We start from the raw sequence: 25812 nt of genomic DNA on the forward strand, positions 1-25812 counted from the left end.
ACACACCCAAAACCCTATATTTCCAAGTTTTTCCCCATATTTGGGAGTATACAGGCTTACCCTCCCAATTAAAAAAAATCATATTCATCGATGTCCATACTAATTGAAAAAGTCATACTGGAGAGTAAATAAAGCTTACGTTTGCTTCCTACACTGACTGGACGCCTTCCAGAATCCAGGAGATTTGAACTTCAGGTGTGTATTAACAACAGCTTTAGACTCATGTACTATTAAGACAGGTTTTGTTCAGACTGTATTGATCTCTCTGAGGTCAGCATGTCATGACCAGAGCCAAGAGTAACTAGCAGTAACTGTCGGGCTGTGCCTGTAACATGGTATCCCCTGTGGGAAGGAAAATACCACAATGTACTGAGTTGGAGCTTCAGAATCAGACCCTGGGGTACAAGATAATGGTGTAGGGTGTCTGGCTTCTTGCCAGGGGGATAGTCACATCCCCCTTGCCCACATTGGCAACTCTGAGCAAAAAAGAAGGAATAGAAGCTGCCTCCTGCTAGAGAGAGAGAGAAGGTAAAGGGAAGGTAAGGAGAAAGGGGAGGGAGAGAGAAGCAGAGTGCACTGAGCTGGGCTGAAATCCCCCATAAATCACATAAAATCTCATCCTCTCTTTGATCTCCACTCATGAATTCCTGTCCTACCAGCTAATCACCAGCCATGATCAGCCATGATCACCCACGATCACTTGTCTCAGAGCCGTGCCATGATGGCTCTGAGAATCCGAGAATCCCTGGTTTTGATTTTTCCAAGTTGTATTACTTTTTATTGTAGATATAACACAGTAACTCCATTAAAGGAAATTTAAAAATGAATTCAGCCAACTGGTAGTCATTCACTGCATTAACCCCATGAAAGTTTCCACCTGTGTTCCAGATCATGCTTCTGGAGCACTGTTTGTTCTGGTTTGCTCCAATGCCCCTCCCATTTTCAACTTCCTGTGATGTTTACTCTCTGTGGTAGGCTGAATCTGTCAGGCTTGTCACTGAACCCTCCCTCTTTAGCCCCTAGAGTTCATGTGTTTACAGTTCAAGGAAATCACCAGAGTCTTGCCTTTAAAGAATAGTCCAGCGGTCTGTGTTTGTTCAGGTAAATAAAGGAGCAGTAGCAGCACTAATAATAATGATAATAATAATGACGATGATGATGGAAGCTAACACTAACAGTATGATGTGTCTCATTTAATCCTCCTCTGAGATAAACAGACTACCTCTGTCCATATATCACAGTTGAAGAAACTGATGCCCAGAGAGGTTTAGAAGCTTGCTAAGGATGCACAGCTAATGAGTGGTGAAGCCAGAACACAAATCCAGGTTGTCTTGCTTCAGAGAGAATATGGAGTGAACAGACAGACAATTTCACACAAGTGAGAAGCTGATTGTCCATTACTGATAAGAAACAAGGGTAGCAGAACAGGCTAGTAGGTTGTGCAGAGAGAGTCTAAACACAAAACGACGTTCACACCTTTCAAGTACTTCCTAGATCAAGCACTTGCTCTCAGTGGCTTTTACTTTATTTGGAGTCTTCTTCACCATCTGGAGCTTTCTTCTTTCTAGTACAGTGGCCACCAGTCACATGAGACTAGCGTTTGGGATGAGACTTATAGGGAAGGAGTTGTGCTGTAAGTGGAAAACACCAGATTTCACAGATTTAGTGTGAAAAAAGTATGTAGACTGTCTCACTAATAGGGGCTCCTGGCTGGCTCAGCTGGAAGAGTGTGGGACCCTTGATCACGGGGTGGTGGGTTCAAGCCCCAAGCTGGGTGTAGAGATTACTAAAAAAATAAATAAACTTAAAAAAAAACCCCTCACTAATAATTTTCAAAATATTGATTGTATATTAAATCAAAATATAATACAATTAATCTTACTTCTTTATTTTTGTAGCGTGGCTATTAGACAATTTAAAATTCTCTCTGTGACTTGTAGATTCTCGGTATTTCTCCTGGAAGAGTGCCCCTCCACTGTCTGTAATTTTTAATCTCTCTCCTCTCATTTCTGGCGTCCTGATGATGGCTTTGCCCTTAGGGCTTGACTTCAGGACTGGTTTTGTCCATTTGAGGCTTAAAAGTCAGTGTTGGGCCACTACACTCACTGCATTTGTTTCATTGATCTAAGTGAAGGCTGTTTATACCCCCTACAGGAGGCGACGAGGAAAGCATTTTCTTTTGTCTGCTTAGCCCCTGATTCCCTCTGAAATGAAATCTGAGGACAATATGGCAGCCACGCTGCCCTGTGACCCCAGGTTGGATCTTGCCTTTCAGACCAGGAGGGGCACAGGCAGAGCCAGTGGGAAGTTCTTTATTTTTCTGCCCACGGGCCGGGTATGGAATTCCAGGTTACCTTTGCCGGGTTCCAGGAAACAACGCAGACTGTTCCTTGACCGTTTCATACGCTGGATGAATGAAGCAAAGATTATACTGCTGTTGTCAGCAGCTGGGGCTACCCGAGGTCTTAAACGTCAGGGACCCAGAAAGAAGTCACAGCCTCGACTCTTCAGGACCTTGGGACACTCAGAGGGAGGCAGAGTTTCTGATCTATTATGAAATGACAGAGACTTAGTGATCAGGAGCCAGATTGGGAGGCCCAGCCTCTGACATCACAACAAAGCCAGAGAATTGAGGGAGCTGCATGGGCTGCTGCGTTCCTTCTGGAAGGCATTTTGAATGAAGGCATTCAACTGGGACAGGGGGGAGTCGGATGTGCTCAGGGTGTCTGGGGTTGTCCCAAGATGATGGCCATCTAGCTGTATAAGAAATGGCCACTACCTTGCCAAGATACACCATGGGGATAGCCCTGGGGACCAGTTGCGCTTTAGCTGGATGGCAGGGATAGATGACAGGGGTCTAGAGCCTGGGTCTGATTATGGTATGTCCTTGGATAGAGGCAAGACAGAGGCAGAGGATGGAAACCTCAGGCTTTATTGCTCTAAGTGTGCACCAGAGATTTTCTTATCTTCTGTTTGCCCAAGTGTGGAAGTCAGTACATGGGCACAGCATTAAACCTATCTAATAAGCTGTTATGTGGCATTTACTATGTGCTGGGTACTTTATTTTTAAATAAATATGTAATTCTACAATAAATACAAAATTACTTTATGGGAAGTAAAACTGTGTCCTGCTGAGAGTAATCAATGTAAAGAAACATAGGAAGTGCATGATAGTGGAAATGATAGGTGGACATGGCAAACATCTTCAAGGTTTTCCACATCCTGCGTTACAGATGGGCAGCTGAGACCCCGGGGGCTCCAGATCTTCACACAGCAGATTTGTCTGGCAGAGGCATGAGGGTGGGTTGGAGGGTGGAGAGAACAATGGCAAGGAGGCCAGTTGGCCAGCCATTCAGGAGTGAAGTGGTGGGAGTCTTGCCCTGAGCATGAGCAGAGATGACACCTGCGAGCCCCTGGGCAGACTGGTGTTCAGGCAGCCGTTACCTGTGTCTGTCTCTTTCTCTGCACACTTGGGTTAATCTGCGATGCCCATTTAGGGTGCAGACTGTTAGCGTGTGGCAATAGTTCTGTTATGGCGAATGGGAGCAGACGCCAAGAGATATTTCATAACCAAATGCTGACATTTGTTGAGTGCTGTGACTGGCTGCATCCCATGCTTCGTCCTTGAATGACCTCTTTCATTCCTTGCAATAACAGAGTAAAATATCTGCCATTCTTCCCCCTCTTTTACAGATGAGGGAACAGAGGCTCAGAGAGGTTAAGTGATTTGCCAAAAGTCACACAGCCAGGATTCAAATCCAAGTCTGACTGCCCAGCCTTTAGCCACCACACCTATTGCCTTGTCATTGACTGGTACACAGGGACTTCTTACAGCATCTTCGGTTTCTCATGTTTTTCTCTCACTTAACCTAGCGTATGGGTTTCTGTAACTTAGCTTAGAATTCAATTCCTCGCTCTGAACACCAGAGACAATAGAAATTCACCAGACCCTAAGCCCCATTCCTAACCTCTGTGCAACATATTTATGTCTCTTCTTCTGTAGTTTGTATCATCATTAATGTGGCTCTACTTGGCCCTTTAAGAAGCTAATTAATCACTAAATATAGATCACAACTTGTTCTTTTCAACCCTCTGCATGTTTCTTCCCCCCATTGTGTGATGCCATCTGGTGCTATGAGCTCATCCTTTTCTGTGTTCCTTTTCAGGGAGCCAGCTTCACTGCTCTCTCTACCCAGAAAGGCAGTTAATTTCAAAGTTTGCATGCACGGCTTTGAAAAAATTGGAATCGAATGCCTCCTTGTGGACTTTCACAGCATCACTCTTTCAGAGAACATCGCAGGGAACCTCCGTCTTTACCACCATCCGCGTAGACGCGTACACTTGTCGTTTCATCAAAACGACCTCATTTGTCTTTGGTGAGCTGTCAGGCAACTCCAGGTCTTTTCCTGTGTGATGTTAGTCTAGTTTCATTTTGTCAGTTTAAAGTGTATGCTGTAGGAAGCCGACCTTAATAAAATACTCACCCCTTTGCATCTCTCCGACTTTTTGCTGGAGCAGCGGATCCGGTCCTTAAGAACAAGGAAATCATGCCGCTAACGCAGGCCTCTGACATTGCTGCTGGTCCGTCCTTCACTCCCACTTCCTCTCCTAATCCTGCCTGGAGTCTCTAATCATCTTCCAACGGACTGGAGCCGGGAGCTGTAGACTGTTTTTTTGCCAGCTCAGCTGAGAAGCTCTGGGCTCACCACCGGGCTCCCGATGCGTGGGATCGTGGAGAACGGCTTGTTACCGTCCAGTCCAGACCTTGCTCCTCTCCACACTCCTTTCTCTCTTCTCATTTCAGAGCTCTTGGCAGTTTAAATTTAGCCTGGGAGCCACTGGGGAAGGAAAAGTAATTTGGCTCTGTGTGTGCGGCTTACCTCACTCCTGGCACAAGCCAGATGCCCCCGGGGAAGCAAGAGTGCATTGGCCTGCTGCCTACCTCCTTTCTGCTGTCTTCCTCCTGAGATCATGCCTGTTCCCAGCAAGGGGCTGAGGAGAGGAGCCCTGAGAATGTCCACAGTGATTTCCCCAGCACAGAAGTTGTTCTAAGGCCAGCCCCTCGGACTCTCAGAGAATGGTTTCTCCCCAGTGCACACCCCATTTCCAGCCATAAGCAGCTTCTGTGAGATGCAGGTGGGATGGAATCCCTGAGTCAGCCACAGAGCCAAGCCCATCTCCAAATACTGTTATAGAATGATGGGGGTAATATATGGACAGAAGCCTTGTTTAGGTATCAGTTTTGTTTCCAAAAGAGCGTATGTTGTTACTAAACAGAAAACAAAATGTGTTTTTCACTTCACATTGATAGTTTGCTTAATAATACAGTTCTAACCACCCACGGAATTAAGATGCACTGCTAAAACATTAGGATTTCTCATTTTCCTGCACGAGTAGAATACAGAGTTTGGGTAACAACACATGTTTTAGAGCTCAATTACTGCTTTGCACTGTGGCCTTAGGCTAGTTCCTTGATGTCTCTGAACTTCAGTTTTCCACTTACTTAATGGAGTGAATCCTACTTTTCTTTTTCTCAATCTGGTTTGTAGGGTTGTGGGTGAGTATCAATTTTGTCGAAAGCTTTTTCTGCATCTTTGAGATGAGCTTGTGGTTTCTGTGCTTTATTCTATCTGTAAGGTCTATTATATGAATTGATTTTCCTATGCTGAAGCAATCTTGCATTCATGACATCAGTCCCACCCGGTGCTGATGTACAATCCTTTTTATATGTTGCTGAATTCAGTTTGCTAGTGTCTGTTGAGGATTTTTGCATACTTATTCATAAGGAATACTTTGAATTATTCTTTACTTATGATGTTTTTGGTTTTTGTATTGGGGGGTAATACTGGCCTCCTACCATGATTTGGGAATTCTATTTTTTTTTGAAGATTTTATGAATGATTGTTAATTCTTTAAATATTTGGTAAAATTCACCATTGAAAACATATGGTCCTGGACTTTTTTTCATTAGAAGGTTTCTTTTTTAAAGATTTTATTTTTAAATCACCTCTATATCCATTGTGGGGTTCGGACTCACAAACCCCTAGATCAAGAGATCCATGCTCTACTGACTGAGCCAGTCAGGTGACCCATCATTGGAAGATTTTTAATGAGTTCTTTACTAACTGAGTCTCTACCTATTATAGACCTATTCAGATTTTCTATTTCTTCCTGAGCCGGTTATGGTAGTTTGTGGCATTCTACAAATTTTCCATTTCGCCTGTATAATCCAATTTGTTGGCATTTTTTTTTAATAGTATGCTCTTAAACTCCTTTTTTCTTTCCATAAGATTATTGATAATGTCCTCTATTTTATGCCTGATTTTAGTAACTTGAGTCTTCCCTTTCTTTATTATGGTTAGTCCAACTAAAGATTTGCCAATTTTATTTTATTTATTTATTTTTTTAAGATTTTATTCATCTGAGAGAGAGAGAGACAGAGAGAGCGCACAAGTTGGGGGTAGAAGCAGGGAAGAGAGGGAGAAGCAAACTCCTTGCTGAGCCTGGAGCCTGATGGGCAGGTCTATCCCAGGACCTGGAGATCATGACTTGAGCCCAAGGCAGACACTTAACTGTCTGAGCCAACTGGGAGACCAAGATTTGTAAATTTTATTAATCTTAGTGCCAATTTTTGGCTTTGCTTATTTTGCTATTTTTCTATGCTCTGTTTCATTTATTTCTACTATAATTATATAATCTCTTTTCTTCTGCTTAGGATTTAATGTGCTTTTCCTTTTTTAGTTTCTTAAGGTAGACAGGTTATTGATTTGACATCTTGTTTTTTAACATGGGCATTTGCAGCTATAAATTTTCCTCTAAGCATGTTAGCAACATCCCATAAATTTTGGTATGTTGTGACATTGTTTTTTGTTTTCATTAAGGTGATTTTAAATTTCTCTTGTGATTTATTTTTGGATCCATTGGTTGTTTAGGAGTGTGTTACATAATTTCCACAAATTTGGGAATTTCTCAAATTTTCTTCTGTTATTGATTTCTAATTTCATTGTAGGATGGTCAGAAAACATTGACATTATATGACTTTATAGGTCATTATGACTTTAATGTGACTTTCTGTCACATTGTGAGTTTAATAATTTTAAATTTATTGAGATTTGTGGTGTGTCCTTGGAGAATGTTCTATGTGCGCTCAAATAGAATGTGTATTTTGCTGTTGTTGGGGGAGTGTTCTGTAGATGTCTGTTTTGTCTAATTTTAGAGTGTTGTTCAAGTCTTCTGTTTCCATGTTTGTCTTCTGTCTACTTGTTCTACCAGATTGAAGGTAGGATATTTAAATCTCCAACTGTTATTGTTGAATTGTCTATTCCTCCAGTTTTTGCTTCCTAGATTTTGGGGGGGATTTGGGATTTTGCATCTGTTTACAATTTTATAAATTCCCAGTGGATTGGCCTTTTTGTCATTCTAAAATGCCTTTGTCTCTAGTAAATATTTTTGTCTTGAAGTTTATTTCGTCTGATATTAGGATAGCCATTCCTATCTCTTTTGGTGATTGCGTGGCATATCTTTTTCCATCCTTTTATTTCCAACCTATTTGTGTCTTTGAATCTGAAGTGTGTCTTTTGTGAACATCATATAGGCGGATCATGTTGTTTTATTTATAATGCCAATCTCTGTCTTTTGATTGGGATGTTTATTCTGTTTAGATTTAATGTAATTCCTCATTAAGGAGGACTTATGTCTTCCAGTTTGCTATGTGTTTTCTGTATGTTCCTCTACTCTCTTCCATTACTATCTTCTTCTGTGTTAAATAAATGTTTTCTGGTAATCTTTTAAAATCCCTTTTGTTTTATTTTCTATTTGTATTTTTTTGTTATTTTCTTAGTGGTTACCCTGTGAATTATAATTAACATCTTAATTTATAACCATCTATTTTGGGTTAATACCAACTGGATTTCATTTGTATATAAAATTTTGCTGCTTTATAGCCCCATTCCGTGTCCTGTCCTTTGCACAGCTATTACCATACAAATTACATTGTATGTTCCTCAACACAGATTTATAATTATTGGTTAATGCTTTGTGTTTTTTAAATCAGATAGGAGAAAAAAAGTTACAGAAAACACAAACAATACATTTATACCATTTTTTATGTTTACCCATGTCATGGTCTTGACAAATGATCTTTATTTTTTCATGTGGATTCAGTTACTGTCCTTTCATTTCATTCAGACCACCTTTAGTGTTCCTTATTGGATAGGTCTAGTGACTAGAGTCTTACTCTCTCAGTTTTTGTTTAACTGGAAATGCCTTAATTTTTTCTTCATTTCTGAAGGATGACTTTGCTTCTTATAGAATTCCTGACTGATTTTCTTCCAGTGCTTTGAATATATCATCTCACTACCTTCTGACTTATATAGTTTCTCATGAGAAACTCTCCTGCTCTTTGGAGGAACCCCTATATGTGATTAGTTGCTTTTTTCTTGCTTCTTTCAAAATTTTTTCTTTGGTTTTCAGGAGTTTGATTATGATGTGTTTGGGTGCTGCTTGCTGTGAGTTCGTCTTACTTGTAGTTCATCAAACTTAGATGTAAGATGTAAGAAAGTACGTTTTTTATCACATTTGGGGAGTTTTTGAAAATTATTTAATCAATTATTCTTTTTGGCCCTTTTTCCTCTTTCCTTCTTTCTGAGGTTCTCACTATACTTACATTGGAATGATTGATGGTGTCTCACAGATCTCTGTGACTCTGTTTATTTTCTTCACACTTTTCCCCTTATTTTCTTCAGACTGGATAATCTCATTTGACTTATCTTCAAGTTTGCTGATTATTTCTTCTGCCCCTCTAGTGGAATTTTCATTTCAGCTATTATTCTTTTCAGGTTCAGAATTTCTATTTTTTTCCTTCTTCTTATACTCTCTATCACTTTACTGATATTCTCTGGTGAGACATCATTCTCATACTTGCCTTAGTTCTTCGACTATGATTTTCTTTACTTCTCTGAACATAGTTTAAGCAGTTGATTTAAAGTATTTGTCAGGTAAGTCCAACATCTTGGTTTCCTCAGTGATAGTTTCTACTGGCTGGTTTTTTTCCTGATGCCTGGGCCGTATGTTCTTGCTTCTTTGCATGTTTTGTACTTTTCTATTGAAAACTGAGTATTTTTTTAAAAAATATTTTATTTATTTATTTGACAGAAATCACAAGTAGGCAGAGAGGCAGGCAGAAGGGGGTGGGGGAAGCAGGCTCCCTGCTGAGCAGAGAACCAGATGTGGGCTCCATCCCAGGACTCTGGGATCATGACCTGAGCCGAAGGCAGAGGCTTAACCCACTGAGCCACCCAGGTGTCCCAAAAACTGAGTATTTAAAATAATATTATGTAGCAACTCGGGAAATTAGATTCTTCCTCCTCCCCAGGGTTTGGTATTGTTTTGTGCTGTTGCTGTTGGGTTTTTAGTGTCTTTCTTTAACTAATTCTGTAAAGTCTGTATTCTTTGTCATATGTGGTCCCTGAAGTCTCTGTTTGACTAGCTTTGTGTGAAGCTAATGGACAGAAATGTCCTTAGCTGCCTGGAGCTAATAAGTCCCAGTCTTTGCTGATGGGCTTTGTGCGTATGTTGGGCATGTCTTCAGTTTTGCCTTAGTCTTCAGCCCCTGCTTACAGGAGCCCCAAGGTCACCCTGAAGACAAATATCAAGTGGAATGACAGTTTTGAAAAATACAAATGCAAGCTATTAATACATTTGCAGCATGGTATCTGCTATTGTTCTCATACCAGATTGTTTGTTCTTTGTAAGCACAGGCCTTTTCTGACTTATAAACAGCTAATTCCTATGCCTTAGACCACATAACTGCTGCCATGAGCTCATGTTGGGAAAAAAAAAAACAAGAATAAAATAAAAGAGCTTTGAACTTTGGAAGAGTCTGTGCTTTCATGAGGGAAAAAAATTAAAAAGCTTCCCCAAAGCAGAGAGAGTCTTGGGCAGTGTTGCTCAAAAGAGATTCAAGGACTGCTTGTCTCAGAATTACTTGAGATGTTTGTTAAAGTTCAGCTTCCTGGCCCCACTCCAAATCTTTTGATTTAGAATATCTTTGGGTGGGTCCATCCAGGAATCTACATTTTTAACTAGCTTTCCATTGATTCTTGATGCACACTACTGTGTGAAAATCTCTTTAGGGAAGATGATCCTATAGGTGCCTACACTTCACAGATGGGCTCATAATCCATCAAATAGTAGTTTCCCCCTCTAAAAAATTTGCTTTATTTCTATAGTTCATCAAATCCCATCAATTAGAGGTTTATTTGCATCTATGAGGTGTTTTTTGTTGTTGTTGTTGTTGTTGGTGGTGGTGGTGTGTGTGTGTGTGTGTGTGTGTGTGTGTGGTTTTTGTTTTGTTTTTTTTTAAGCTGCTGCCAGGGTTATAGGACTCAGGCTGAATCATGGGACTCAGACTTCAGGGGAAAAATAAACTCATATTTATTTATGCAATTAAAGCCTGGGTTGGGAGGGAGGGTAGAAGAAGGTACCACATAAAGCAATGGGTATTCTTGCCCATTTCAAAATTTTGCACCTAGGACATGCAACCAGAAAAGGTAGGGAGAGTTTTTTTTTTTTTTTCTTTCTCTTCTCTACTTTTATATTTATTTTTTCCCCCTCTCTACCTTTAATATTACTCTTTCTCTTGGGGACCAGAATTTAGGTCAGTAAAATTTGTGTTAAGGGAATACATCAGCTTCCCTGGGGTTAAAGAGCCTGTTGAAGGTTCTCTGGTCACTGAATCACCACCTAAACCACCAACAGGAGGGTTGTTTTCATGGAATGATGTCTTCTGGTTTCCAAATAACACACTTCTTAATGATCTTTTTGATGCTTCCCATTTGAGAGTTTGAGATTGGATCAAGTTCAGGCTCATGTAATTTATCTGGGTTAACTTAAAATTTTAAATTGATTTCCCCCAACCATCTGTGTACTTTTGGGCCGTTTCTCCTTGTGGAGTTTTGTGTTTAGTTAACACAAACTCAGTGTTGAAAAACACTTAGGAGAGTTTAGATCCTTATCAATTTTAACACATTCAAGAGTGAAGCATGATTTAAAAAATCATGTCATGTTTTAGGTGTTCACTGCTCCAACTTGCCCGTGTTACTGTGTGTCATCAAGAGATTCCTATCCCTTCCCCCATTCAACTCAGTTTAGGGACACATTACTCTGCCTTAGGTCTCCAGAATGGTGTTACAAATGCCCAGACTAGTAAATCCCATTTCTTATTTCCTTCAAGGTATTGCACAGAGATGCACGGCTATCAAGTACCACTTTTCTCAGCCAATCCGCTTACGAAACATTCCTTTCAATTTAACCAAGACAATTCAGCAAGATGAGTGGCACCTGCTTCGTGAGTATTTCTGGGAAAGGGTCAGAGAGGAAATGGTGTCTTTCTGAACAAAAAGTATTCCCACCAGCCCTCTCAGGTTTGAACCGAGAGATGTGCTGAGCATTTGTGGGCCTGTGGGCCAAATCCAACTTGGTCAGAGACTCTGAGAGTCATTTCACTATGCTCCACAACTTGTTTACAGATGGAATGTCTGAAAATCAGGCCTGAGGCTTGTGTGTTTCTGCCCTGGCGGCATCTGTATACAAATGGCCTCCGTACATGATGGCCTCCTGCATCTTTTCTTTACCAGGTCATCTGGCACAGGGACCTGTTCTGCCACTAGTCTTGGTAAACCAAGGAGATTGTATCTTAGGTACTCTCAATTTTGTTTTGTTGATACAATATTCATTTTAGCCACATGTCTACCTCAGGCCTTGGTATTTCTGCTAAAATATCTTTATGAGTGTATGTTGCAATTTTCTTAGAGGATGTCTGTCATCAGAGGATATCTCGACAAAGGGAACCACTCTTTTCCACAGTCAGGAAAATGTGAAAATCTAGAAAGGATCGTGCAATGTAACACTAAAGGGGGCTGATATTTGCCTGAAAATTGCTGATTCATGCTGCCTAGTGATAGGTGACTCAGAAAGCAAAAAAACTAGACCCTAGTCAGAGGTTGACGTCCTTTTCCAATGAAATAAACAGCAAGAACTTTGGGGATCTTGTTTGGTGACCAAAACCACTGCAGAAAACCAAGCAGAATCTCATTTTGTGAGGCAATATCTGCAGATCAAAATATTGTTTTGAATCTCAAACATGGACTTGGAAGTTCTTATGACACTAGTTTAGCCGTGGTCTCATGTTATACATATTAGTTTTGGCAAATTTAGGACTTGGAAAATCATTGTCTGAAATGTGGCTTATTTCTTAATGGTACGACTTCCTGAAAATTCTTTCCTGTTGGCTGATCTTAACAAGGATTTCTCAGCAGATTTAAGCTACAGTTTTGTCTAAGTGTTCTTACATCTGAATTTTTTATGAGTGTGTTTGGAGTTCTTTGTCTTAATCAACAGTCCTGAAAGCTCTGTAGTCACTGGTTTTAAGACCAGTGAAAAAAAGATCAATGTGGGAGCCTGAGAAAGAACCTCACCTCTTTACTCGAGGAGTTTGTGGTTTGCTGTTGCCCAGCAAGGCAGTATTTGAGTGTTCTCTTGATCTTTTTTGAGGTTCAGAAAGACACTTTTTTGAGGAAAGACACTTCCAGCATTTGCATGCATAGCTCTTTCTAAGATTGTGACATTTGTGGATGTGTACCAGGTTTACCAGATAAGCTTAACACGCCTGGTACTAATGCAAATCCCATGTAGATTATATCTGAACCTCGCGCCTTTTAAAGGTTGTAGACAATAGAACTGCTACTTAAACCACAGGGAATTTAGGAAATTGAGACAACAATGGCTGACCTATGACGACATTTCCCCTGCTCAGATATGGATGTTGCAAAATGACTTATTCCCTTAACATTAAACTCAGCCCCTTTAAATGATCACCGCCCTTGGCCTGAGGTGTCTACACTTCCTCTTCTAGGCAACTGGCTTTCATTTAGATGCTCTGAGCTGGAAATGAGAAATCCCTTTAAAAGAAAGGAATGGTCCATGTGGGCCCAGAGCTGTGGACTGGCCTCTGGGGCAGCTCATCTATGCTTGGGATCTACTGTTTTAAGAAGGATCACAGACATTTAGATAACAATTTTTAAAATTCAATTCGTTTCCCAAAGAAAGGGAAGGAAGGAAATAGAAGAAGAAAAAGAGCAGAGGTTGGGCAATCAGAGTGCTGCTTTAGGACAGCGAGCGCAGTAAAAATATATCTGGGTCCATGTCATCGGTCCGTGTCTTGGTTTTGCATCGGAGGTGGGGGAATGGCTGGGCTTCTGTCCTAAGGATCACGATTGTGTCTTTATGACAAAGACAAATAAAATAATTGGCACCCGTGGTGCTCAGGTAAAACCATATTTCCATGCAGCATAGCTTGTAGGCTCTTTCTCCAAAGCCGGGCTAATCGTAGCCCCGCAGCGGTGGTAAGCTGCATTCCCGTTGCTCTTTTAACGACAGTGGAGATATTTCGCTGTTTCCTAAGTAACTGCTATCTATGAGCCAGGTTTACTCGGGCATTGTCCTCTGCTCTGCTGTCTGCGTGGTGCAGATGTCTCCGTGCACGCAGCAAAGGTAGACTCTGACCCCATCTATCTTCTGGTGGAAAACCTGGGGAGAGACTTCCCTAAACAACCCCAAGCCTGCAGACCCCAAGACTGCCTGTGCCACTGACTAGTGTTTGCAATGTACGCAAAGCTCTTCATTCTCTAGTTTTCAATAACTGTTCTTTCTGCTTCCCATTCTGAATGTCTGTACCTCGAGAGTAGACCTGAGAAGAATCACGGCTGGCTTCCTGGGCATGGCAGTGGCCGTCCTGCTCTGCGGCTGCATTGTGGCCACGGTCAGTTTCTTCTGGGAGGAAAGCTTGACCCAACACGTGGCCGGACTCCTTTTCCTCATGACAGGTACGCTGAACACCTCAGACACCTCTCTGGGCAGAACGGAAGGCTGCTTTGCGTGTGGTCAGCTTTGCTCTGCTAATTTTGCTTGCACCTGTGAGGAAAGCAGCCAGGGGTCATTGGGTTTGGTGGGTCATAGAGAATGTAAAGAAGACAACAGTGTTCCTAATACAGACCTCGTTTCTGCAGCCCGGCCCTAGCCCTGGCCTGGACTCTTGGGGAGCATGGGCCATTGTTTATCAGGAGCGTGCCCGGAGAGAGAGTGATCCTCAAAACCACCCCCCTGAGCTGAAAGTCAACTCCAAGTACTTCTCTTAGTGACGGTGTCTTTGGGGTCATTTTTACACACAAAACATTCATTCATTTCACTTCACAGATAGTTTCTGAGGACTCGGTATGTACCAGGCACTACTTTAAGTACTAGAGACACGATGAATAAGGGAGACAAAATCCTTCTCCATTTTCGTCTAGAGGAGAAGGAGACAATAAGGTGTGATGGTAATAAAAGCTGTGAGGAAAACAAACAAGGTGGAGTAGGGAGCCCAGGGAACACCTTGCTGAGGTGGCAATTTCCAGGCTGAATTAGGAAAAGCATCCGGCTTTTGGGAGTGTGCTTAGGGGTGAGCCAAGCCCTAGGGGCAGGGATGCCAAGCCCTAGAGACAGGGATGGTTGGTGTGTTTTGAGCCACAGAAAGAAGACCTACCAATGTGGCCAGAGAGCAGGGAGATGCAGACAGTGGTTTGAATTTTAATCTAAGGGTAATGGAAGCCACCAGTTTTTGTTTTTGTTTTTGTTTTTTTTTAAGATTTTATTTATTTGACAGAGATCACAAGTAGGCAGAGAGGCAGGTAGAGAGAGAGGAAGGGAAGCAGGCTCCCTGCTGAGCAGAGAGCCCAATGCAGGACTAGAGCCTAGGACCCTGAGATCATGACCTGAGCTGAAGGCAGAGGCTTTAACCCACTGAGCCACCCAGGTGCCCCTTGTGTTTTTTTTTTTTTTTTTTTCAAGATTTATTTATTTATTTGAGAGAGAGAGAGAGAGAGAGAGAGAGGGAGAATGAGCTGTGGGGGAGGGGCAGAGGGACAAGCTGACTACCTGCTGACTTGGGGTTTGATCTCAGGACCTTGAGATCTTAAACTGAGCCAAAGTCAGACATTTAGCCCACTGAGCACCCAGGCACTCCAACCACTGGGAGGTTTTAAGCAGAAGAGAGACTTGATCTTAAAGCAGGGGATTGGAAGGAGGATGATGTGTGGAGACATGTCTGTGGTCTTTTTGATTAGCAAGTGAAGGAGTCAGGAGCTGAGCTGACAGCTAATACTAAAGGTGGTGACAGGGAAGAAATCTTTTCCTTCTGCTCCTTCACAAAAACAAAAATTAACGTATTAGTGATTAGTGAATGTCAAATGCACAGTTTCACAAGCATACTCAGTATCAGAGCTAATTTGACTTTGGATATGCAGCCATTTTGAACAAGCCTACTTCTGCTTCTCTGAAGTTCAGTTTTCAAGTGACCATGACTGGGTTTGCCAGCACGTCTCACTTAAGGGCCCTCATGCACGCCTGCGTTGGTTAACTGGAGGCATCTGTACCTGACTCCCATTGGCTGACGCCATTTTCTGTGTGCCAGTCTTTCAGGGTTGACAGGTAGGTGGCGCTTTGCTTTCTGGTCAGCCAGTCTGAGGCCTGAGTAACCCAAGTCACAGGCAGAGACCCTTCCTTCTGATGGCCATGGGCGCCTTTCTCTCCCTGTGAGTAACATGGGTCATTGTTGTAAACACGCGGACAGAGCATTCCGAAATCATATGGCCCCTGTAGAGTCTGAGCAGAAAACTGACTTAAGCTTTCCAGAATTTGGTGAATACACTAAGACTGTAGCACAGGGAGGCCAAAATTCTAGTTCCTGAGGTTTTGGAGGAGGATTTGAACCCTGAGACCAGCCACCGGGTGCCTCATTTAAAACCCAAATGACTGAATGAGTGGGTCAGGGTAGCAAAGAAGCAGAGAGAGCCTGTTTCTGCCCAGAAGATTCCTTTAAGCCTCTGCTGGGCCATAAGAGTCATTAAAAATCTTGTCCATCTTCTTCCCCTTCTTAATAGTTGAGCCCCCCATTTTCCTGACTTGTGTCAAAGGACTGCAGGTTCACTCTCCCCCAACCCTGGAGAGGCCCACATCACGTCCCCTTGTCAGGAAAATGAGGGGAGCTACAGACAAGAAAGCCTTAGTGATGGTTTAAAAACATACTTTAATATGGATAAAGCATAAATAATTTAGAATGCTCTTAGATATAAACAATTATTAGCAAGGAAATAGATCACTGGGCCATAAAAGCCAGGGGTAGTGAGAGCTCCCGAGAAGGTCGTGGGCCGGTCTGGTTTTAGATGAACGGAGGGTGGTTGTTGAACCTGGGGTGGGCACGGAGGAGAGCTAGCCACCAGGTGGCCAGCTGCCAGCTCTGCCTTTCCCTGCTCAGCCCTCTTTTCTGATCCACACATGGACTGTAACTCCGGGCCATACTGGCTCAGACATCCTCAGAATTTATCATCAAAAACCCCTGTGCAACTGATAAACAAAAACAAGACAAACAAAACAATAGCCACAATAATACAAACCCCTCAACCACCAAACCCCCCCCAAACCTCAAAAAACCCAAACTTATCAACTTGACATTTGATGACCTGTCCTAAGGGACTAACAGATACAAACTAACGTTCTTTTGCTTTCTTTGCTTTGGTTGGCCAAGCAACATTTTTGGAATAAAGGGGAAAATCCTCTTGTCGTCCCCACCACCTGAAAAATTAGGTGATTTAAATATTTTTTCTTATTCTGAATCAAATCTCACTGATGAGTTTGCCTCATTAAAAAAAAAAAAAAAAAAAGAAGGGACACCTGGGTGGCTCAGTGGGTTAAAGCCTCTGCCTTTGGCTCAGGTCATGATCCCAGGGTCCTGGGATCAAGTCCCGCATCGGGCTCTCTGCTCAGCGGGGGGGCCTGTTTCCTCCTCTCTCTCTCTCTGCCTGCCTCTCTGCCTACTTGTGATCTCTCTGTCAAATAAATAAATAAAATCTTAAAAAAAAAAAAGAAGAAGAAGAAGAAGTTCACAACCATCATCCCATTAAAGAACTTAGTTTTCTGGGCTTCCATTTACTCTCCCACCATAAGCTTGTTACGCTGTTTTACTCGGTGGTTTTCAATAATGTTGGAGAGCTGCAGGCCCTTGCCGTGGGCGGATCTGCTATGTCGTGCTCATCTGTTCCGTTACTGTTGGGTTTAGAGAGGTTTGTTTTATTTTTTTGCGGTTTCAAATACTGCCTTTACCTTTCCTTTGCAAACCCCATATAATGACATGAATCCATTGCCCGAGATAAATTAGCTGGAGGCTCTTCACGTGCAGTAGCTTGCAGAGATGAGCAGCAAAGGGTTAAAAGAATTGATTTTAATTAAGCAGAAGTGTCTTCGGCAGCCCTTGTCAGCATCTCTCCCACAGATTTCTGATGCTAAACTTAGCTGCTTCTAATGTGCTGGCATCTCCATTCTCCGCCTGAACTATTAGCCAAGCCTTCAATGAAGAGCGTCAGTGATGTGACAGTTTGAGATGTTAAAATGGAAACTTTGAAACAGTCTTCCTCCTTCTGCCTTATTGCTTGCAGACAGTTCTTGATTACCCACATGTGGGCCAGCAGTGCTGGTGTTTGCCCCCTTCCTTTCCCCTGGGGCCTCACAAAGGGCCTTCCAGCGGGGCCAGCCATGGACTTCATATCCCTCAGGGGCCCCAGAGGTGGCCCTTGGACTTCGTGACCTCTGAGATCACACACACACACACACACACACACGATATAGAAGAGGTATAGGCAGAGGACTGAGAGGGTAAGACACTTGCAGCTCATCTGCCGTTGGCCTATGAAAGCATTTGCCATCAACGTTTGATGACAGATTGTGTTAGATTGCCATGGTGCTATAATCCAAATGATTAGAATTTTAGTTATGTATACAAAGATTTGAAAGTGTTCATTTATTCAATGTAAACATTTTAAAGTATAATGTTTATGTCACTGTTGCTCTTGTTTTATTATCTTTTAAAACACTGGGAGTCTCAAAAATTAGTTATAGCTTGGGCCTCCCTTCATGGGGTCCTCACTCTCCACTGGATCCATTCCCCTGCCCAGGCAGGGCTGTCCATTGAGTACTGTGACAGCAGACAGAAAGGTGACAGGGCCCAGGCTGCCCAAGAAAGCTCAGGACAGTCAACAGCCATGGTTGGTTATCCCTTCTTTTGCTTCAACACATTAAAAAAAACAAAACAAAACAAAACAAAAAAACCTAAAAGAAACAAAAAACAAAACTAAAAAAACAAAAAGCCACTATAGTAGGTATATAGAATTATCTAGGGTATCCATTGATTATGACCTAAAACCACAGGACCTTAGTGCCTGAGTGGGAGCCAGATGTGTTTTGGAATTCAGGATTTTTAAGTTTTATTTTAGAAAGGTAAATATGGTGCATAGATCTTATACTATCTAACACACTCAGCATGGTCTAAAATCAAATCCATTAACATTTCTGCAGCAAAACATATGAATATTCACACGAAGCAGGATCAATAAGGACTATAAATAGCCTCATGTCACACCAGGTCAGGGTTTGCTTTAAATAAGATTGCTGAGATCTTTCAGGGGAAGATGGGATTTTTTTTTTTTTTTTAGTAATTGTGCATTGTGGATCTTCTATTTTACTTCTTAAAGTGTTGTCTGTTTCTTGCCCATTCATTTAGGAAAGACAACTTAGGAATGGCTTTTTGAGCAATCTGTGTGAAAGTAGCATGAGGCATTTTTGCTGGAAGAGCAAAGAGACCAGGATGATGGGCAGGCCATCTTTTGAAGGACTGGGAAAAAAAAAAAAATCAATGTTTATGCCTTTGGGTGTTGTAGTTGTGTTATTTATCAAGCAGGCTAACTGGGGTGAAGCAGCTCCCACTCCTTTCACATTGTTAAGCACATCAAAGGAGGAGGGTCAGAAGAGGGGGCCCAGTTACCCTAATTACAGCTTGCCAGCTGGCCACAGGCACCTCAAGGAGTTCAGGGAAGGAAATTGGGTTGATGATCTGGGATGGTTGCATAAATTTACTTCCATTCTGATCCGAAAAAATCCCTTCCAACCCTGTAATTCTGCAACATCCTTGTATCTTCTAATTAAGAATATTGGTGGAAAGCTTTTTAATACATTATAAGAAAAGTAGTTGCATCCCGGGCTTTTCAGAACCAGTAACTCTTCACTCCTGAAGATGCTACCGGCAATAACCATGACCCAGCCTGGGATTCAAGCTGGGCCAAAGAGTATCAGTGCTGGCTGCAGGGGACTGGAGGAGACTCCTGGCTGGTCAGGGAGTGAGCGGAAGGGAAGGAGAGCCTAGGAGAAGAATGGAGGAGAGGTGACCTCTCTCCTCATGGATCTTTATGAAGGACCGTTAGATTTTGAACTTTTTTGAGTGCAGGGGTGGTACCTTATTTATCTTTTTGTACCCCCGCTGCATACCTTGCAGGAACTGGATTGCTACCGACAAACATGTGGTTTTTGTTTAATGTGCCCCCTGGGTAAGTCTTACGGGGGTAACTTTGGATGCCCCGGTCCTGAGGTCGGTAGAACTCAATGTGTTATAGAACTCAGTTTTGTTTGGCTGGTTTTGTTGACTCCCTGTGCTCAGCACTACTAGGATCCATGTGGAACTTTAGTCCAGGGGGTGTCTCTTACCTTGCCCTGAGATGCATGCTGGAAAGTGGACTGGAAAGAGCACCTGGGGTTCCTGATCACATCCACATCAAACCAATCACAGCTGTGATCAACGAGGACTCATTAAACCACCTCTAAGATGATCAGACCCGGGGTGGGATGTAGTAGATGCTTGATAACTAATTGCAGAATCACTGATTAACATTTAAAAATAGTAAAGTCTTACTAAGACCCATAAAAGAAATAGAAATATACTTCCTACATTGATTGCACATGCATAGGATGTTATGGGTTGAGTTGTGTCCCTCCCCAAATCCCTAGGCTTGAAGTTTTGTTTTTTTTCTTTTAAAGATTTTATTTATTTATTTGACAGAGATCTACAAGTAGGCAGAGAGGCAGGGAGAGAGAGAGAGGAGAAAGCAGGCTCCCCGCTGAGCAGAGAGCCGGATGCGGGGCTCCATACCAGGACCCTGGGATCATGACCCAAGCCGAAGGCAGAGGCTTTAACCCACTGAGCCACCCAGGAGCCCCCCTAGGCTTGAAGTTTAAACCGTCAGTACCTCACAATGTGACTGTCTTTGGAGACAGGGTCTTTAAAGAGGTGATTAAGGTACAATGAGATCATTAGGTTGGGCCCTAATCCTATAAAATGACCAGTGTCCTTAAAAGAAGAGTCCATTTGGACACAGTTATGGAGGGAAAACATTAGAAAGAGAACTAGAAGACCACCATCTACAAGCCAAGGAGAAAGGCCTTGGAAGAAACCAGCCCTGCTGATAGCTTGATCTCAGACTTCTTGCCTCCAGAACAGTGAGAAAATTTCTGTTGTTTCAGCCACCTAAAGTTCTGATGCTTTGTGACGGCAGCCCAAGCAAACACAGAAGCACTGGGAGATGTGCATATAGAGCTAAAATAGAATTCCACAGTATATTAAAAAAAAATTCTTTTTAATTAAAAAAAAAAAAAAAAAGGAGGGCTGCCTGGGTGGCTCAGTGGGTTAAGCCTCTGCCTTCGGCTCAGGTCATGATCTCAGGGTCCTGGGATCGAGTCCCGCATCGGGCTCTCTGCTGGGCAGGGAGCCTGCTTCCTCCTCCCTCTCTCTCTCTCTCTGCCTACTTGTGATCTCTCTCTGTCAAATAAATAAAATCTTTAAAAAAAAAAAAAAAAAAAAAGGAGGGTGCCTGGGTGGCTCAGTTGGTTAAGCATCTGCCTTTGTGCCTTCGGCTCAGGTCATGATCCCAGGGTCCTGGGATCAAGTCCCACATTGGGCTACCCGCTCAGTGGGGAATCTGCTTCTCCATCTGCCTCTGCCTCTGTGTCTCTCATGAATAGATAAATAAATAAATAAATAATCTTAAAAGAGAGAGAGAGAATTCCTCAGTATCAGCATTGACTTAAGACTAAGAATCCAGCTACAACAAAGACGTTTTCTTCATTTGAGTTACACTTGGTATCTTTGAAGTGAGGATCACCTCCCCTTTTTAAATATCCTCTTTTACAAAATCTTGTTGGGCAAGTTGGAAACAATGCTTTCTCTCCTCTCAGTATGTTTTCTGGTAATAATCGGAAACAGGCCTGCCCATCCCACAAATAACAGCTGTGGCGTCTCTCTGTGTGCCGACTCTTGAGACGTGAGGGTCTAACACAGAGGAACTCTTGCATATGCTTTTTTGTGACTCCTTGCTTTCCTCTTTCTCAGAACAACTTCAAAAGTGTCTTGGAAGAATTAAAAACGTCACCAAACGGCACCCCCATGACAGAGTCTGTGGGAAGGGGGCGGGCGGATGGGGGCATGTTTGTGGGCTCATGGTAACCCTCCCCACCGACCTGAAGCAGAGCGCATAAAGACAACAGAAGATAAGGCAGGTTTTTCTCAAGATTTGACAAGTGCCCTCTTCCAAAAAGAATTTAAGTGGCACAGACATGCTTATATATCACCATAAAATAAACAGAGAGAAGTGATACAAGTAAGAAAAAGGAGCAATCAGGTTTACGAGGCAAGATGGCTCTAAGGGTGAGGTCAGTAGCAAAAAGCATGACATGAAGTGCCCAACTCTTGCTCACGGTGGGCCGCTGATTAGCTTTAGGGAGTTTCAGCAGCTCCTTCAGAGACAGAAATTTCTATCAGTGACATCAAGCTCAGTGTCCGTGAGGTCCACAGATGGAAGGCACAATCATTCGTGACACCGAGGGCAGAGAAAATCATCCTTTTGGTTAAGTCCTCAGGTTAGCTTATTTCTTATAATCTTTTTCTATTCTGTGTGAACTGGTGGTGTTCCGCTGAAATTCATTTCACCAAAAACACCTTTGTGGAGCTGGAAGGGGAGAGGGGCTAATGAAATTAATGTTTAGTATAAAATCAAAGGGAGCATGTATAGTATATACACAGCTTTCTTCTTCTTTTTGGTGGGGTTTGGGTGGGGGAATGTTCTTGCTCCATGCCTTATTTTGGAATAACAGAATCACAAGAATTTGACACAGTAAGGGTTTTCAGTAACCAAGTCCCCCATTTTTATTTTTTCCCCCCTGGGTGAAGAAACTAAGACTCAGGTTAGGTAATTTCAAGGTCACACAGTGATTAGGAGCAGATCTGGGGACCAAAATACACATTTCCTGCCTCTCAGCTTAGTGCATTTGGACATCAAAGGATGCTTAAAATCTTAGTTTGAACTCAAGTTTTCAGAGGTCATTAAAACTACATTACTCGTAAAAAGCCTTGCTTTTAGGCATTCAGCTCTGTGCAGACAGTTGAATGCAAAACAGAGTTGTTTTCCTGTGATTGGGTCATTGTTCTGTTATTATATTTTACCTGTTGATACTCCAGAGATCAATTTTTTCTAACTGCTTTATTGTTCTATTACCAGCATTCCTTAGAAAGACCTTATTATATATAAACATTTTCTTTGTTGTGGTGCCAGCGAAAACACTGATGTAAATGTAGGAATATTTGCTCTTCACAAGGTTTGAAAAAAACAGAGGAGTATTATTTTTTGATGAGTCCATTCCTTTATGAAAGAATTATTTCCATCATGATCTTTGGAGAACTCAAAGTGATACGTTTGCCATAATAATCTAGAGCAGGAAGTCACGAGATAAGATTTTTATCCTTTTTGGGAAAATAAAATCCCTTTAGATTTTAAAAACAGAATTAGACAAAGGGTAGGAAATATCGAATTATTGCAGATCAAGTGTCCTTTTAATTTGAAACATTTCTTTTCTGAACGCACATTTGGGAAAGGGTTCAAGCCATGGGCCTTTATGTGATTTGAGAGCAAGCGGAATTCTGACACTTAAAAACGGCATTAAGGTCGTTTTTATTTCCTCCCAATTGCTGCCTTCTCTGAGTTTGCTTTTCTGCTAGTGTTTCTGATCCCCAGAGCTCTATCAAAAGGATCAAGGGAAATCTGTTACTTCTGGCCTTCTCTTTTCAGTCCCCAAATCTGTCTCTGTCACCTACAGAGATGCTCAATATATCCCCAAAGCAATTTCCAGCCAATAGATGCAACCTCCGTTGTATGTGGGATAAACCAAAGTATGAAGAAGAGAGGCACAGGATTTGGAACAAACTGGATACTCCAGTACTTCACTAGGTGTTCATTTCTGCTTTCATGACCCATCTCCGGCAAAAGCCTCATTCTGATCCCCTGGCCATCCCAAAGGAGCATCCATAGGGGTCCACTGTGGTGGAACAGAAGCATCTAAATCCTTGGAGCGTCACTTAAACACTAAAAATACTGTGTTTGGGAAATTTTTATCAGAGTTCTGATTTTAGTGTTCTGGAAGGACAGGTAATTATACATACATGTGTTGGTACAAAAAAGTAAATTGGTCCGCTTTCTTTATGTCACCCAAATTATCTCCTGTATTCTGAGTGGTTGAAGTATGTGTTCTCCTTACTCAGCTATTTTACCTCAATCCCAACATCCTGGATTTAATTTGTATCATTTAAAAGCTTTTATGGGGGCACCTGAGTGGCTCAGTCGGTTAAGCGTCTTCTTCCCGTGAGGGTCATGATCTTGGGTTCCTGGGACAGAGCCCCACGTCGGGCTCCCTGCTCAATGGGGAGCCTGCTTCTCCTCCTCCCCCTCCCCACCTTTTGTGCTCTCTCTCAAACAAATAAATAATGAATAAGAAAAAAACAAAAGCTTTTATTCATTCATTGAAAAATACAGTGATATGTTGAGGCCTTAACATGTGTCATGCTCTGAACCTTAAAACATAATTTAGCACATGAGAAACACATTTAAAATATTATTTATAGGGACCATGACAAATACTAATGAAAATGGTAGCTGAAAAGCAAAACAGACATTATATGATGCTTGCAACTATATAAAAATGTGTCAGATCAGGTATAGGACAAGGGGAAAAGAAGACTGTTTTATCTTAGATGTGAGTGATTCTAGAAGATCTTATCCTTAAAGATAGAACTTTTATTTCATAGCTTTAAGAACAAAACCCAAAAATAAATTCAAATATACATCACCATCCAAGCAAGATAATCCTGAATAATTCAAGTTATCAGAATATGCTCCTGTGTTCTTTACTTGTACACCTCCCATACCTAGCGTACAGTCTGGCGCATAAAGGTTTTGCCAATGTTTGTTGAGCGAATTCAAGTTAATTCCAGCGTGAGCATTATAGCTCCTTTACTAATTTGGAGTGACCACCTCATCAGTTGACCTGGTTTTCACAAAGGCCTGTCTGGCATGTGCCTTGTAGCAGGCAACACTGTAACCAATCATTCTGTTCTCTTTGCATTATTTATAGGGATATTTTGCACCATTTCCCTCTGCACGTATGCTGCCAGCATCTCCTATGATTTGAACCGGCTCCCAAAGCTAATTTATAGCCTGCCTGATGATGTGGAACATGGCTACAGCTGGTCTATCTTTTGTGCCTGGTGTAGTTTAGGCTTTATTGTGGCAGCTGGAGGTCTCTGCATTGCTTATCCGTTTATTAGCCGGACCAAGATTGCACATCTAAAGTCTGGCAGGGACTCCACGGTATGACTGTCCACACTTGAGTTCCCTGCTCAGTGGCCCATCCACGATGCAGACGGCTCCTGAGAGGAACGGAGTGGAGTTCAAGTCGGGATCCCAAGCACAAAACGGTCTTTTTACATTCCAACCTGTTGCCTGCCAGCCCTTTCTGGATGACTGATAGAAAAAATCATGCAAAACCTCCATACCTTTCTACGGACAAGACTACTGTGGATTCAAGTGCTTTAATGACTATCTATGCTTTGACTGTGAGACGGAGGGAGCGGTGCCATGGAACATTTCTGGGTTTAGAAAACAGAGGAAATTGCAATGGAAAAAAAAATTTGTATGATTGCCATTTATTTCAGAAAGTTTGTATATAACAATTACCTGAGAGTCATTTCTATTTGCTAAAGGATTCATAACAAAGCGAGTATAATTTTCTTGTCATCGTACCACGCTTGTTCAGTTTTAATGCGGTATCTTTGGAACTTGTCCTGAGGGTGTCTTGTTGTGTCAGCACCAAATATTCGTGCATTATTCGTGGATGTTCTTTGTCAACAGGAAGATTCCCCTTCTGTTGCCTTATTTATTTATTTATTTATTTATTTTCAACTGGCGTCTCTTCTCTGTCTTCGTACTGGAATCCGGGTCCTAAGGGAGACAGACCAACCACGTAAGAGCTAATCTGTGACACTATGCAGTATTGTTCGATGTTTTACCTGTTGTTTAACCTCTGTCTCTTTCTGTTAACTGAATTTCTGCATTAAATGGCTGCCCTCTTGTTAACCTGGGTGTGTCTTCTTTCAGTGGTGGGCGGATGGGTCTCCTTAGCCATGTGGACAGAGGGACACTCTCTTGTTTTACTAAGACTCTTATGAAGTCTTACTAATTGCTTCATTTCAACTAGGTGGGTCACTAACCTGCTATTGACAAAAGATGTCATTTTCAAACTTCTTTGAAAACCTTACCTTGGTGTTCTAAGTTTTCTTCTTGCTCTTCCTTTTACCACCTGCTTGGTAATGGGCTAGTGCTAAGGATACATAGTTTCTCCTTTGTCCTTGGATCTCCTGGGGCAGTGGGTTTCCATTTTGGCTGCACATTGAGAATCACCTAGTGAATTCCTCAACCACACCTGAACTGGGCCCCTCCTCAGGCCAATTGACTGGGAACGTCTGCAGCTGGACCCAGGCGTGAGTATTTTTGGAACAACATCCCAGAAAGT

At 42.2% G+C, this 25812-nt stretch overlaps 1 protein-coding gene across 1 annotated transcript in view; it reads left to right on the plus strand.

The window, feature by feature from the left end:
* The window catches only part of TMEM178A (transmembrane protein 178A), a 49810-nt gene extending 24434 nt beyond the window's left edge, over positions 1-25376 (plus strand). The window contains exons 2-4 of the mRNA XM_032881990.1: positions 11234-11347; positions 13746-13883; positions 24376-25376. Of these exons, the coding sequence (XP_032737881.1) occupies positions 11234-11347; positions 13746-13883; positions 24376-24617 (494 nt within the window). The 3' untranslated portion in view covers positions 24618-25376. The remainder of the gene's footprint in view (positions 1-11233; positions 11348-13745; positions 13884-24375) is intronic.
* Positions 25377-25812: the final 436 nt, after the last annotated feature.

Source organism: Lontra canadensis, unplaced genomic scaffold (assembly GCF_010015895.1).
Source record: "Lontra canadensis isolate GAN:19392208 unplaced genomic scaffold, GSC_riverotter_1.0 scaffold78, whole genome shotgun sequence".
Taxonomy (NCBI): Eukaryota; Metazoa; Chordata; class Mammalia; order Carnivora; family Mustelidae; genus Lontra; species Lontra canadensis.